General features: G+C 33.7%; 1 protein-coding gene across 1 annotated transcript in view; it reads left to right on the top strand.

The window, feature by feature from the left end:
- The window catches only part of LOC123527225 (condensin complex subunit 1-like), a 44,048-nt gene that overhangs the window by 3,871 nt on the left and 25,144 nt on the right, over positions 1-15,033 (top strand). Inside the window, exons 2-8 of the mRNA XM_053523256.1 lie at positions 6,353-6,483; positions 7,278-7,353; positions 8,598-8,656; positions 10,789-10,958; positions 11,910-12,055; positions 14,372-14,499; positions 14,704-14,827. Of these exons, the coding sequence (XP_053379231.1) occupies positions 6,366-6,483; positions 7,278-7,353; positions 8,598-8,656; positions 10,789-10,958; positions 11,910-12,055; positions 14,372-14,499; positions 14,704-14,827 (821 nt within the window). The 5' untranslated portion in view covers positions 6,353-6,365. The remainder of the gene's footprint in view (positions 1-6,352; positions 6,484-7,277; positions 7,354-8,597; positions 8,657-10,788; positions 10,959-11,909; positions 12,056-14,371; positions 14,500-14,703; positions 14,828-15,033) is intronic.

Below are 15,033 nucleotides of genomic sequence, written 5' to 3' on the forward strand. Positions count from 1 at the left end.
ACAGCATTTAACAAAACACCAATACTGTACTTCCAGGATTTTAAGTGGTTAGTATTTTGTTAATGTTTTGTTATATCAGTAATGTTTTATTGATGTTTTATTACACTTTGGAGAATGTAAACTATGTTTTCTTAGTGTTTCATTACACTTGAATTTGTACATGCTACATTTTGTTGGTATCTAATTTGACTTATAGAAACAGGAGCTTTTGTCTTGGAAAGTTGGACTTAACCCTTAGCGTGCTGGCGGCAAGTGTCTATGCCTTTGCGACCAGTGCAGACCAAGTTCAGCCTGCACATTTGTGCAGTCTAATCATAGTCTGCACTGTTCACTATGCTGTCTGTAAATTTTCAGCGAACACCCCTTTTAAAAGTTAATGGTTCTGTCCAAATTGGAACATGGACAAGTTCATTATAGAAATTTAGCAGGGTAACGGTTAATTAGTAAAATTTTGGAATGGAAAATAGCATGAAAAATAATAACTTAGAAAGCTTTTGTGATGGAAACTATAGTCACAGAAGTTTTGGGAGGTATTTCTTGTGAACATAAAATATTTTAATGTATAAGTATTTTTATGACCAATAACTACAATAAACTAAATTAGATAGGTAACAGAACAAATGGGATTAAAACATGAATTGTAATGCAACTTGTATATATTATAATGTATTCATGCACTTTGCAGAAAAGTTCATTTTGAACTAATTAAAAATTTATTGAAATAATTATCATTACTTTTTCACCTAGAGTTACACCAAAAAGAACATCACTAACAGTAGTTGCATAGATATATAATATTGCAATTTTTCCACCTGGCTATTAAGGGGTGATAAATTAATCTACTGCAGTGTACATGTTGCTTATCTCACAACAGGAGATTACCACAGACTGATAAGATCTTGTCTGCTTTATATTTAGAAACTCTACCAAGAGGTCAGCCAATGAAAATAAAGTCAGGGAACTACTTCTGGCGACTGTGCATGTACCACAAAAAGTAATCCTTAACTTTTTGGGTTTTTTTATCACAGTAATCTTTAAAATTTATGTGTATCTAAATGGAATAAAATCTTACTCTAGAACAGAAATAGTTTCAACATCCTACATGTATCTTTCATTAGCTGACTGTAAATGACACATTTGCCCAAGAATATCAAAAATTCAAATCTAAACAGGAAGTTCTGTGAGAGCATGATGGAGTTATTTCACTACAAAGAAGTTTATTTATATAGCTCTTTGTTTACTATGTGCAGTTTATATTTAACATGGAAGTTTAAGAGTGATGAAAATAATACAAATGGTGAGTCAATATAATTTATTTATTTTCCAACAGTAATCTAGATTACCTGTAACTATGATAAATCATGGATTCAAACTGGAAGCAGGCTGTTTACTTTTCGTTTTGGTAGCTTTCACAAATGACTGCATGTTGCTTCACATATTTTTTTTGTTCAAATGCTTCTGTTTTGCAAATTAAACAGCTGTATGTTTTAGTTTATCATGCTTTTAATTTACTAAATAAAAAGTGGATACTTTTAAATGAAATTATTCAACGGAGACAAAAACTTTAAACCAGTAGAGTTATCTCCCCAATCACAGGGTAAACAATGCTACCAGTCTGCTTACCATGGCACTTCAGTCTGTAAATTCAGAGAATAATATTTTGCTTTAAAATTAGTGTTTTAACCTGTTTTTTTCTTATTATTTAGTCAATTGGTGTTGCACACATTTATGTTAAGGTAAATGAAAATTATTGTTAACAAAAATAATTGTTTATGGATTATTTACTTGCTTTTATAAATGATTATATGAGCCACGCCATGAGAAAACCAGCCACTATGTTGGTTTTCTCATGGCACGGCTGATATTGTTTATTTTACAAGACTGGGGTAATTAAATTTATTAATTTAATCATGTTCATCCAGATAATTCTTTTAATCTATTGAAGAGTATAATGTAATAAGAATAAAGACTAATGTAACCCTCTATTTGCTATACATTTGGTAGAACTAGTGACATTTTTTGGCCCCATCATCACAATGTATACAGTTAAAATTTTAGTTCATTGACATACCCAATAATAAACCAAAGGTTTTTATGAACATTTTAAGTTTTAAACTAAATCTATTTTCAGGTATAGCACCATATGTCATGTATGTATATAGGTATGGCACACATGAATGAATTGGGACCTTATCAACGTATTGTGTTCAAAGAAGACCTAAGGAATCCAGCAGTTCAAAAACATGTAAGTATATATACTGGCATTATATATTACTATATACATGTATACACTATCAATACCATAGTTGTATGTTTGATTGAATGTGGGCAATTGAAAAAAAATTCCTGAACATGACTTAATAGATCAATTTTAACACTTATTACCAGCAAACTCATGGCAGGTTTTATACTTATCTCCTTTATATCAAGTCCAAATCAATATATAATAATTAAAAATACCAAATTAAGTAATCACAACTTGAGGTGTACAGTGCAGGTAACTGGCAGAAATCAAACTAAGTTACTATTTATTATAACAATATGGTAAGGGTAATAGCAATGCATAAGTCCAATCTGTTAATCATTTTCCCAAATCAATAAATATCTGTCTGCCATCGCTGGAACCTTATCAACATTTGAAATCAAATTTAAAAAAAAAAAGTTTCTTGAAAATATAACAAGTAATGTTACAGTTGTTACTGGATTAAATCTGCAGTGTTGCCTGTATCATAAAAATGCACTATTCTGAATACCAAATATTACTATGACTATGATAATTTAATTTTGAAACTATAAACAAAGGAAAAAACTATTGAAGAAACTGCTTTTATGATTTAATATCTCTTGGTTTATTACATCTTCAGGTTTTGCAGTGAGACGAATGATGACAATGGCTTTGTGGCAGTTAGTGAAAAACTGTGGCATTTTACACTGATGATGGCTACCATTTACAGAAAACTTCTCAACCAATAGTGACATTCAATTGAAAGTAATAGCATATCTTACACCGACTATACATCAGAATGTTGTTGAAAAAAGCCATGGCAAAAAGTGGAAAATACTGATCAAAATACTTCAATGACTTTGGAACTGAGTAGAAAATGGTGACATTTTAGCACCATATTGTGTGTATACTTTTTCTTGCATCCGCACAGTCCGGCCAGGATCCATGCTGTTCACTAATGGTTTCTATGGTTGCAATAGCATTTGAAAGCGAGCAGCATGGATCCTGACCAAATCGAGCTGATGCGCAGCCTGGTCTGTGACCATGCTGATCGCAAAGCCTCTATGTTGGTTTTCTCCTGGCACGGCTCATATATAAATTCATGTATGTAAATAATGTTTTGCTTATGGTATTTTGTCAGCACAGGTAATGAAATAATAAAAAAACATAAAATATTTTGTTAGTGTTTTGTTTAAATTTGTGACCTTGCTCTTTTGCATATCATATGTTTTGTTGGTATTTTATTAGCAGTGTTTTGTTAGTGTTTTCTTTAGCACATATAATGAAACACTAATAAAACATAAAGTATTCTGTTAGTGTTTTGTATAAGCCTAATTTGCATATCATGTTTTGTTGGTATTTCGTTAGCAATGTTTTGTTAGTGTTTTGTTAGTGTTTTGTTACCTCATTTGCATGTCATTTGCTATACTAATAAAACATTATCAAAACACAGTGTAGTATTAGTGTTTTGTTTAAGTGTTTTGTTTCCCCCTTTTTTTCGTTTGGGAGTAATTAAAACTCTTTTTAGAATGCACAAATTTTTTTCAAATACAGAAAATTATCTTTCTTATATCAAATTTTCAAAATCAAAATTATTTTGGGAATTTTGTTTAAGCATTAATATGAAATAAGGCAAAGCCTCAAAGCGAGCTCAAAGAAATCGGATTTAGCTAAAAATATTATGCATCATTTATTTGTCACAAAGAAACTATTCACTAGTCACAAGAATTCAGGAGAACCTATTCACTCGAAAAAGTCTACATTTAGTGTCACCATACATGTAACAGTGAATATCATACGTTGCAAAATTTATGGGAAGCCGGTGTCACGGTGAAGTCATTACCGCGTTCCCGTTTCTTTCTGCTTATTAATGACATTTTTTCCATTTTCTGGCCGATGCTTGATCTTTTAAATGAAAACAGTATATTTTTTTTTAGGCAGTGGCTAGGATTACGGTACCGTAATCCTAGCCTCCGAGTCTAGGATTACGGAAGTTCCGTATTTCTAGACAACCCTACGAGGATAGGCTAGGATTACGGAAGTATTTAAGAGGCATCAAGTATATGTTAGGACATGCATAAATGATGTTTTAAACATTTTTTTTCAGTTAAAATAGCGATTTTTTCATGCCTGTCGTATCATGTTATGATCCGCCATTTAGGGTTAACGATATATTAATGGCGGCACTCGCTACCGGGTGTATAAACAGAGTAACAGCTGTTAAAAATCTGTAGTCAAGTGTTAAAAAAAGAGAGACCCCACAAAAAGAAGGAAAAAATCAATAAAAAGGAAGAAAAGAAAGAAAAATCATTAATATGAAATAATAACATGCTCTTAACAAAAAACAAAATTACAACACTATTTTTTAAAAAGAAACAAAAGAAAAAAAACACAATATTTTTTATGGAAATTGTAAAATATGGGCATGTAGTCGCCACCATTAATATATCGTAACCCAAAATAACGGATCGATAACACAAAATAGTATGACAGGCATGAAAATCGATATTTTAAGTGGAAAAAAAAGTATGTTTACAGCATAATTTATACATGTCCTTAAATATATTTGATGCCTCTTAAATACTTCCGTAATCCTAGCCTATCCTCGTAGGGTTGTCTAGAAATACGGAACTTCCGTAATCCTAGACTCGGAGGCTAGGATTACGGTACCGTAATCCTAGCCACTGCCTTTTTTTTAAACAACTGGAAATCATTCTTTCATTATTGTTGAGTGATGAATATTTTTAGCAATTGAATGAAGTTCTGTATTCACTCCGGAAAGACGTACTTCCTGTGAGCACCTATCTGCTAGGGTGCGCTTTTTAAAAACTTCCGACGAAACTTTTCAAATCCATCACCAAGTGTGCAAGTATACTTGCGTTACCGTAAAGCTCGATTCTCGAGCAGGCCCTTTGGGCTCCTTGAGCTCACTATAATGCTTTTAAAGCAAACTTCTATGGCAATGTGTTTCTTGTAAAGTTAACTTGAAATAACAAATTGCTTCAATGAATAAATAATGCCACTGTAATGAAATGATTATTTTAATAATGATTTCATGTTTTTTCAACACTTAAGCTAAATACAGTCTTTCGATCGAAAGACAGTTTGTCTTTCAAACGAGAGACAGTGTTTAGATCTAGAGACTGTCTCTCAATCCAGGGGAAGTCTCCGACCTGCTTACGTCTTCCAGTCCATTTGGATACGATTATAACCATTTTTAATTTGATTTTGACATATTTTGCATTATTGTTATTGGTTTTATAGCTACTTTTAGCTAGATGTAGCTATATAGTTTATTTGTGACTTTTCTGGGACCTGCTGAATAACATCAACAATGATCAGGTCTAGGATTAAAAGTCATAAATTATATTTGATCAGATTTACCTGCTCCATTAAATTAAACATTAATATTCATGTAGAATATAACTCGTAAATAAGAGACTTTATATCTTTGGAAATACGATGTGAACAGGTGTGAGGACTGAGGAGATATTTACCCTAACACAATACACAGCCTACAAGTCTTACTCATTTGGTTTATTTGGATGACTTATTTTATGATTTTATATTTGTGATCCCACTAAGCCAGATCCGTATCTGCATTTTACTGTTAGGAAAATGAAGACATTAAAAAATATAAAAAAATCATCAAATACTGGTCAGATTTACTTGCTCCAATAAATTAACATTGACATTCATATAGAAACGTCAGATGGGTTGAATATAACTCATAATTTTAAATAAGAGACTTAAATCTTCAGAACAGGTGCATACCCTGACACAGGTTTCAGTACACAGCGGACTGCTGATGACACTAAATTGCAGAAACAAAACACAAAATATACATTCAAAAAATGTCAGCGAGGTAATCTTACGCTTTAATGTCAACATGCACCAGAAAACATTCTCAGTTGATTTCAATGGGGATTTCCTAACAGAAATATGCAGAGTAGTTTGGATGTCATGTGACAGGACAGCAACAGCCAAAGTTATCACGCTGTCCTGAAACATCCTTATTATTTGGTCTTGCATACATGTGTTGAATTTCAACTTAACTAACTTCAGTTACTGTTAATCCCCTTTCGGATATTAACTATTATTAACAGAAACACTACTTGTTTTTTACAGATTTACAGTTAAAATGGATTTTGAATTTGTTATTCCTGTGTCCAGAGATGACCTTTTGAACAAAACAGGAGTGAACCAGTTTGTTGTTGATGAAGTTCTGACCCTCAGAGAAATTTCAGGAGCTATACAAGGTTTGTAAATACACTAGATCTATGACTTCTACTCCTCCTGCTTAGTGTCTGCCTCTGAGCCTTGAGGTCCTGAGTGGACCACAGCAGGGTCACAACATTGTCTTTTAAAAGGCAATGTTGATTTTAGTGAGTAGATGGATTGTCAATAAGCGAGAAGTTTTCCTTGCAATCAACTAGAATAAAAAGTAAAAATTGTAGGACAAGTGGTTGAAATGATGAGGGATGTACATTTTGTATTTACATCTGGATGGCTTTGTATTAATTTTTCTATCACATCAATTGACATTTGTTACATGATTTGTACCATTAACATGCTTCATTGCCAGAGCTTGTTCCAGTTTTGGACACATTAATCTTACTAGGTTTACAGGATGTATAGGACTCCCCCTCTTAAAAAAAATGTGGTAGTGTTGTAATATTAGTTGTTACATTTGATAAGACAAACATCTAACTTACTAAGCATGTATCAGGGTTTCCATTAGGATTCAATTATGGGGCGGAGCTAATCACATCATTACAGTGAAGTTACGTCACGGCGTATTGATTTTGTATTCCTTTATTAAAAATATAGGAAGTCCTTTGTATTGCCTCTGACCTTGTGTATTGGTGTACAGATCATAATTTTTGGTGTATTTTACGCCGGGATGCCACTTAATGGAAGCCCTGATGTATCAGACATTATGGTCTTCCAGTAAGAAGGTAATTGGCATACACTTATTGATGTTGTTTAAATCACGAGGTGTTATGTTTAGAAATCTGAGGTATTATCATTCTTTCTAATACTTTTTTTCCAGATATCAGAGCAGCTTTCCGCAGTAAAGGACCTGACTGTATCTTCGAACATTTTGATGTGTTCTTTAGTGTACTTTGGTGAGAAATATTTGTTTTATTTCAAGATGATCCCTTGGACATGATAGAATTATAAGACAACAACCAATAACAATGCAAAATATGTAAAAGTGTCTGCAGATATCTTTAACTCTTATATATTTGTTTCTGTACTGTTTTCAGAACTGTAAATTTAGAAGAAAAATAATGTTTCAGTGTAAAAACAATAGTCTCATGTGGTTCTTAGATGACTTATGTAAGAAAAGAACTGGAACTAATGCCTTATCCTTCTATGATTGTAAGTGGCAACTAATAGGGTCTGAATGCTTGGTTTTACTGTATCTCTATGATTCAAGAAGGTATAATAGTTTTGATTCCATACCTCGTATATGATGTAAACGGAATATGATACCAAAATTTTTAGACCTATTTTGCAGCATAATAAATTATAAACTACACTGAGTTGCTGTGCCATAAAACCAAATATTAAATGTAAAGTAATATGAGATCATTAACTTAGATACTGCTGAAACTTACACTTCTAAAGCATGGCTTTTTTTCCCCTATAAATCTACAGGTCTATGGTAAAAGGAGGTTATCCCAAAGCAAAAAAGTATTATCCCCCCCCCTTCCCTCAGATCTGAAATGCGTGTTACCTTTTAGGGTTTTTAGCTCGGCTATTCGAAGAATATGGGAGCTATCCTACTCGCCCTGGCGTGAGCATCACACAAATGTTAAAGTTTCCGTACCACCCCAAATATTTTCAAAGTCCATGGAGATATTGCTTTCATATTTTGCATACTTGTTTACCATCATGACCCCAGTCTGTAAAAAGGAGAAGGCAACTCTGTCAATCAATTTTGACTGAATTATGGCCCCTTTTCGACTTAGAATATGCTTATTGTAATGTTAAAGTTTTAATCATTGATTATATTATACTATCAAGCACTGAGAATAGTCGAGTGCGCTGTCCACTGACAGCTCTTGTTGCTAAACTAGTTTTGCTAATTTGTATGTATATTTTTTGTTATCAAAACAACAGTTATACTGCTAAATAATTTCCAAAATGCAATCCATTAATACTTTACATAGGTTTTGGTAATTTGCAAATTTTTCCAATTAAGACAATTTCGGAGAGCATTTTCCCAATTCCATTAATCTAGGTGGCTTTCCCAAAATGATAAAAAAAGGCCTGTAAAGCTCATCTCTGGATTTCTGAATACTTTAAATTTAAAGATATATGAAATATAAAGCAATGACTGAAATTGAATGATTTTTTTTTTCAGCCTACAAAAAGATGTAGATACTGATGTAAAAGAAGATGCCTGGGGACACATTGTAAAAAGTAAGTTTTCATTTCAGACATACGAAGTATAGTAATGACATTTCTAGCAAAGCTTTAAGTACCTGTAAGAGGTCCTTTTTAGCTCGACTTTTCGAAGAAAAGGTAGAGCTATTGCACTCTCCCCGGCGTAGCCATTGGTTAAAGTTTTTGATAAAGTCCTATATCTGTTACTATCAAATCTATTGGCTTGAAACTCAAAATAGTGATTTACTATCAAAGTCTACACCAGGAGAAACAATCCCCATCACTCTGTTTGAATTTTGACAGAGTTATACCCCTTTTTGACTTAGAATTTGTTAGTTTTATAAAGTTTTTACTGGCAAAGCTCTTATTCAGAGTCAAGCACTGAGAAAAGTCGAGCGTGCTGTCTTGCGTACAGGTCTTGTTCTGCCTGTTTTGGGAGAATTAAGTATCAGCAAAAATTGGGAATTTTGGAGTAGTAAAATTGGCCAAGTTGGTGACAAAAATTCAACAAAATCATTGTTTTGGGAAATATTTTGTATTTCACGTATTGATGTAATTTATCTACATAAATTACAAAAAAAAATAAACTAAATAATTATTCTAAAGAGTACCGTATTCATAATTTAATGAGTAGTATTAGATGAATAATAAACTAATAGGTTTAATTTTTTAGCCACTTAAAGGTGCACATATATAATCAAAAGGCTTGCTGACACAAATGACTATTGAGACTAGTTCTCTGATTGGCAACTTTACCAAGATTCTCCAATAGGTGTTTTGAGTTCTAGACCGACAGTGACATTATTAGGAGACTAATAGCCCAATTGGATTGTTTCTTTGGTTGTACTAATATCTTTTCTTCAAAGTATATCTCTTCTCCAATTTCCAATTACTTCTTCAGTAAAGTTGCCCAGATAACTGAATAGGTAGAGTGCAGAACTAGGAATAGTGGGTTTTTGAGCTCCATCCCCACACAAGGGGTATGTTATACATGATTTGATATAAAATTATTCATCCTCCACCTCTGATTCATGTGGAGAACAGGTTAGTACTGGTACAGTATCCCGGAACAATGGCTAAGGTTAATTGCCACAGAAAGTTATATCAGTGCTTTTTAGCTCATCTGATTTTTGGGAAAAAAATGATGAGTTATTGTCATCACTTGAGCGGTTGTCTGCGTCGGCGTTGCCTGGTTAAGTTTTATGTTTAGGTCAGCTTTTCTCCTAAACTATCAAAGCTATTGCTTTGAAACTTGGAATACTTGTTCACCATCATAGGTTGACCCTGTATAGCAAGAAACATAACTCCATCTTGCTTTTTGCAAGATTTATGGCCCCTTTTGTACTTAGAAAATATCAGATTTCTTGGTTAAGTTTTATGTTTAGGTCAACTTTTATCCTAAACTATCAAAGCTATTGCTTTGAAACTTGGAATACTTGTTCACCATCATAAGCAGACCCTGTACATCAAGAAACATAACTCCATCTTGCTTTTTGCAAGAATTATTGCCCCTTTTGGACTTAGAAAATCAGTTTTCTTGGTTAAGTTTTATGTTTAGGTCAGCTTTTATCCTTAAAACTTGCAACACCTGTTCACCATCGTAAGTTGACCCTGTACAGCAAGAAACATAACTCCATCCTGCTTTTTGCAAGATTTATTGCCCCTTTTGGACTTAGAAAATATCAGATTTCTTGGTTAAGTTTTAAGTTTAGGTCAACTTTTTCTCTTAAACTATCAAAGCTATTGCTCTGAAACTTGCAACACTTGTTCACCGTCATAAGCTGACCCTGTACAGCAACTCCATCCTGCTTTTTGCAATAATTATTGCCCCTTTTGGACTTAGAAAATCATTTTCTTGGTTGAGTATTATGTTTAAGTCAATTTTCTCATAAACTATCAAAGCTATTGCTTTAAAACTTACAACAGTTTTTCACCATCATAAGTGGACACTGTACATCAAGAAACATAACTCTATCCTGCTTTTTGCAAGAATGATGGCCCTTTTTAGACTTAGAAAATCATGGGTTGGACAATATTTCTGTTACACAAAAAAAATCAGATGAGCGTCAGCACCCGCAAGGCGGTGCTCTTGTTATTTCTTAATTTCAAATAGCAAGATGATCATTTGTATGTTTTTATTGCTAATATTATCTGTTTGTACCCAACAGTTGCTATACAGTTGTCAACCAAGCTTGCCACAGTTTTAGAGGAAGAGTTAGACCCTGCCATCAGAAAGACCAATGTGAACCTGGTCAAGATGACATGCTATCTCCTCTGTCAGTTTATGGAGATGCTGGAATCAGATGAATCCAAGCCTAGCACCAACCAAGCTATCAGGGTAAACTGGATAGTTCTTTTACAGGGTTTTTTCTAGCTAATTTGGGAACATAGCCTATACCCCAAAAATTGGGAATTTTGATGCGTAAATGTTCAAAATTGGGAAATATTTAGTCCCATAGGATATAGTAAGGGTGTGTTTAAGCACTTTCTCATACACTTGTTCCACATTGTACAACCTGTTTAACATACTGCCATTACAAAATTGTCCATAATTTGGTTAATGTTTGTGCAATTTTGATGAAATTTTTTTCAGAATGTAGATTGGGAATTTTTGCACTCATTTTGGGAAAAATACATACTTTTTGGCATTTGGAACATAGCCGAATAACGGCTATAAAACGGCCAAAAAGAAACCCTGTTTTATTATGAATACACAGGTAGTTCTAGGCTTCCAGCTAGGTCAGTGTTCACACAGACCTTGACAAGCCCTTTAAAGGCTTAGTTAAAGTGACTAAAACACTGGATGGAAAAGTATTTGAATTTTGAAACCTACTGTTTCAGTTTATTCCAGCGCTTGAAAATCTTTCAATTTCAACTTGCTTCATGGGAAAAATAAATTTGAAATAAAAAATTGAAAAAATGAAGAAAATTACCAACTGGTAAAAAAAAAAAATTGTGCTGTTTGCCACATACAGATATCTGTATGCACGATTAGCAGTCTATGACTGCATTTTATTGTGATTTGCACAGTGTCCAATTCCTACCATTACACTGTTTTTGACATTTCCATTTTATCAATGAAAATCATCTGTAAATACTTAAAAACACTGTTTTAGGAAATAAGTAATAAAATTGTGGTGATTAGTAAAGATAAATGCATACACTGGAATAAATTGGACACCATTCAAGGCTACAACAATTGGCTAAAAACAATTTAAACTGCATTAAAAGCAAGTTCAGTTATCCCTCATGTGACAAAATTGTAAACAAATTGTTACATTATTAATAGGGGAAAAGCAGAAAGAAGAAAACTTCTAGTATGACAATAGACTGGGCAAAAGAGAGGGAATCTGGCATGAAAACTTTGCTTAACCTGGTACAGTTAAATATCCACAGACTGTGGGATCCACCAGTGGTAGATGATGAATTTGTCAGGTAAATATGTTTGTATTCTTGTACTTGGATAAACATCATCAGTTAAATCTTTACTAGTTGGCATATACATTAATTTGTCCATGTTCTGTTGTCTGTCATCATGGAAATATTGAGTATCGAACTCTTTCTTTACTTTCTTGAAAGAGATTTCCAGCTTAATTCCTTTCTTTTTCTTGCTTTTTTTTAGCTCACCTGAGCACGAAGTGCTCAAAGGTGAGCTTTAGTGATCACCCTGTGTCCGGCGTCCCTCGTCCGTCCGTCCGGCGTCAACAATTTGACTGTTAACACTCTGGAGGTCACATTTTTGACCCAATCTTAACGAAACTTGGTCAGAATGTTACCCTCAATAAAATCTTGGACGAGTTCGATATTGGGTCATCTGGGATCAAAAACTAGGTCATCAGGTCAAATCAAAGGAAAAGCTTGTTAACACTCTAGAGGTCACATTTTTGGCCCAATCTTAATGAAACTTGGTCAGAATGTTACCCTCAATAAAATCTTGGACGAGTTCGATATTGGGTCATCTGGGTCAAAAACTAGGTCATCAGGTCAAATCAAAGGAAAAGCTTGTTAACACTCTAGAGGTCACAATTTTGGCCCAATCTTAATGAAACTTGGTCAGAATGTTACCCTCAATAAAATCTTGGACGAGTTCGATATTGGGTCATCTGGGGTCAAAAACTAGGTCACCAGGTCAAATCAAAGAAAAAGCTTGTTAACACTCTAGAGGTCACATTTTTGGCCCAATCTTAATGAAACTTGGTCAGAATGTTACCCTTAATAAAATCTTGGACGAGTTCGATATTTGGTTATCTGGGTTCATAAACTAGGTCACCAGGTCAAATCAAAGGAAAAGCTTGTTAACACTGTAGAAGCCGCATTTATGACTGTATCTTCATGAAACTTGGTCAGATTGTTAATATTGATGATCTTAAGGTCCAGTTTGAATCTGGGTCATGTAGGATAAAAAACTAGGTCACCAAGCCAAATCAAATGAAAAGCTAGTTTACACTAGAGGCCACATTTATGACCATACCTTAATGAAACTTGGTCAAATCTTGATGATTTATAGCTCAAGTTCAAATCTGGGTTAGGTGGGGTCAAAAACTAGGTCACTAGGTCATATCAAAGGAAAAGCTTGTTAACACTCTAGAGGCCACATTTATGACTATATCTTCATGAAACTTAGTCAGAATGTTAAACTTGAAGATCTTTAGGGCAATTTTGAATCTGGGTCATGTCGGGTCAAAAACTAGGTCACCGGGTCAAATCAAAGGAAAAGCTAATTAACACTGTAGAGGCCACGTTTATGACCATATCTTAATGAAACTTGGTCAGAATGTTAATCTTGATGATCTTTAGGTCAAGTTTAAATCTGGGTCAGATAGAGTCAAAAACTAGGTCACTAGGTCATATCAAAGGAAAAGCTTGTTAACACTCTAGAGGCCACATTTATGACTATATCTTCATGAAACTTAGTCAGAATGTTAAACTTGATGGTCTTTAGGTCAAGTTCGAATCTGGGTCATGTCGGGTCAAAAACTAGGTCACGGGGGTCAAATAAAAGGAATAGTTAGTTAACACTTTAGAGGCCACATTTATGACCATATCTTAATGAAACTTGGTCAGAATGTTAATCTTGATGATCTATAGGTCAAGTTTAAATCTGGGTCAGGTGTGTTAAAAAACTAGGTCACTAGGTCAAATCAAAGGAAAAGCTTGTGAAGACTCTAGAGGCCAGATTTATGACTGTATCTTCATGAAACTTAATCAGAATGTTAATCTTGATGATCTTCAGGTCAGGTTCGAATCTGGGTCATGTGGGGGCAAAAACTAGGTCACCGGGTCAAATCAAAGGAAAAGCTAGTTAACACTTTAGAGGCTACATTTATGACCATATCTTAATGAAACTTGGTCAGAATGTTGATCTTGATGATCTTTAGGTCAATAGGTCAGGTGAGCGATACAGGGCCTTCATGGCCCTCTTGTTTCTTTTCTTCAGATCGTCAGTAATGTCAGTATGCATAGGTTAGAAACTAGAAATTGTTAAGTGTTATACTTAATTAATAGAAAACATTTATTCCCCTGTAAAAATGATTTTTACCAACTTTAGAAAACTGGGGAAAAAATCTTCAGGGTGGGAGGATTAGCTAGGTTACCGTTAACAGCTTTTTTGGCCTTAAAAGATAATTGCAAAACTAATTCTTCGGAGCTATTATCCTTTGCAATTTTCAATATTTTACAGTCAGATTTTTTTAGTGATACACATGTTCAGTAAAGTAGATTACAAACACCTTTTATTGTATGATATTTTAGTTTAGTGACCAACTGTTGTTACAAGATATTGGAGAACCCAGAGATAACACATGCTGTGAACAAAGACTGCAGGGACGCCATCTGTCATATCATTGGAATGATGGTGAAGCGATACAATCATGGGCTAGGTAACGACTATTATATGTGAAAAATTAATGTTATTATATATACATGTATTGCTGGAATATTCAAAATTGTCATATATTTTTTCTTGTGTGCCATGAATATACAAATTATATAAGGAGCTATTCTATTCACCCTTGTATTGTCCAGAACTTAGTTGAAGTTTTGATGCATTTTAACTGTTTTTACTGTACTAAATGTTATTTCAGGTGCCAGTCTAAAGATTATTCAACTCCTGCAGCATTTTGAGCATCTGGTTGGTCCACTGTCCAGTGCTGTCCAAGTTTGTGTTGAAGATTACAATTATAAAAGCATTGTATCTGAACTGATCAGGTAGGTTATATTATTTTCTTGGAAAATTCAGCTGACTTTACCCAGAACGTAACAACTGATTCTTTCGTTGTTTTTGTGTCATAAATATAATTTTTAACCAGGATTCTGAAAAATTGAAAGCATCTTTTAAATATTTCATCGGAAAATTAATAAGTTTGCATATTACTTCTGTATCAGAGGTCTCCTTTGCTGAGTGGTTAAGGTGG

This window comes from Mercenaria mercenaria, chromosome 14, assembly GCF_021730395.1.
Source record: "Mercenaria mercenaria strain notata chromosome 14, MADL_Memer_1, whole genome shotgun sequence".
Classification (NCBI taxonomy): domain Eukaryota; kingdom Metazoa; phylum Mollusca; class Bivalvia; order Venerida; family Veneridae; genus Mercenaria; species Mercenaria mercenaria.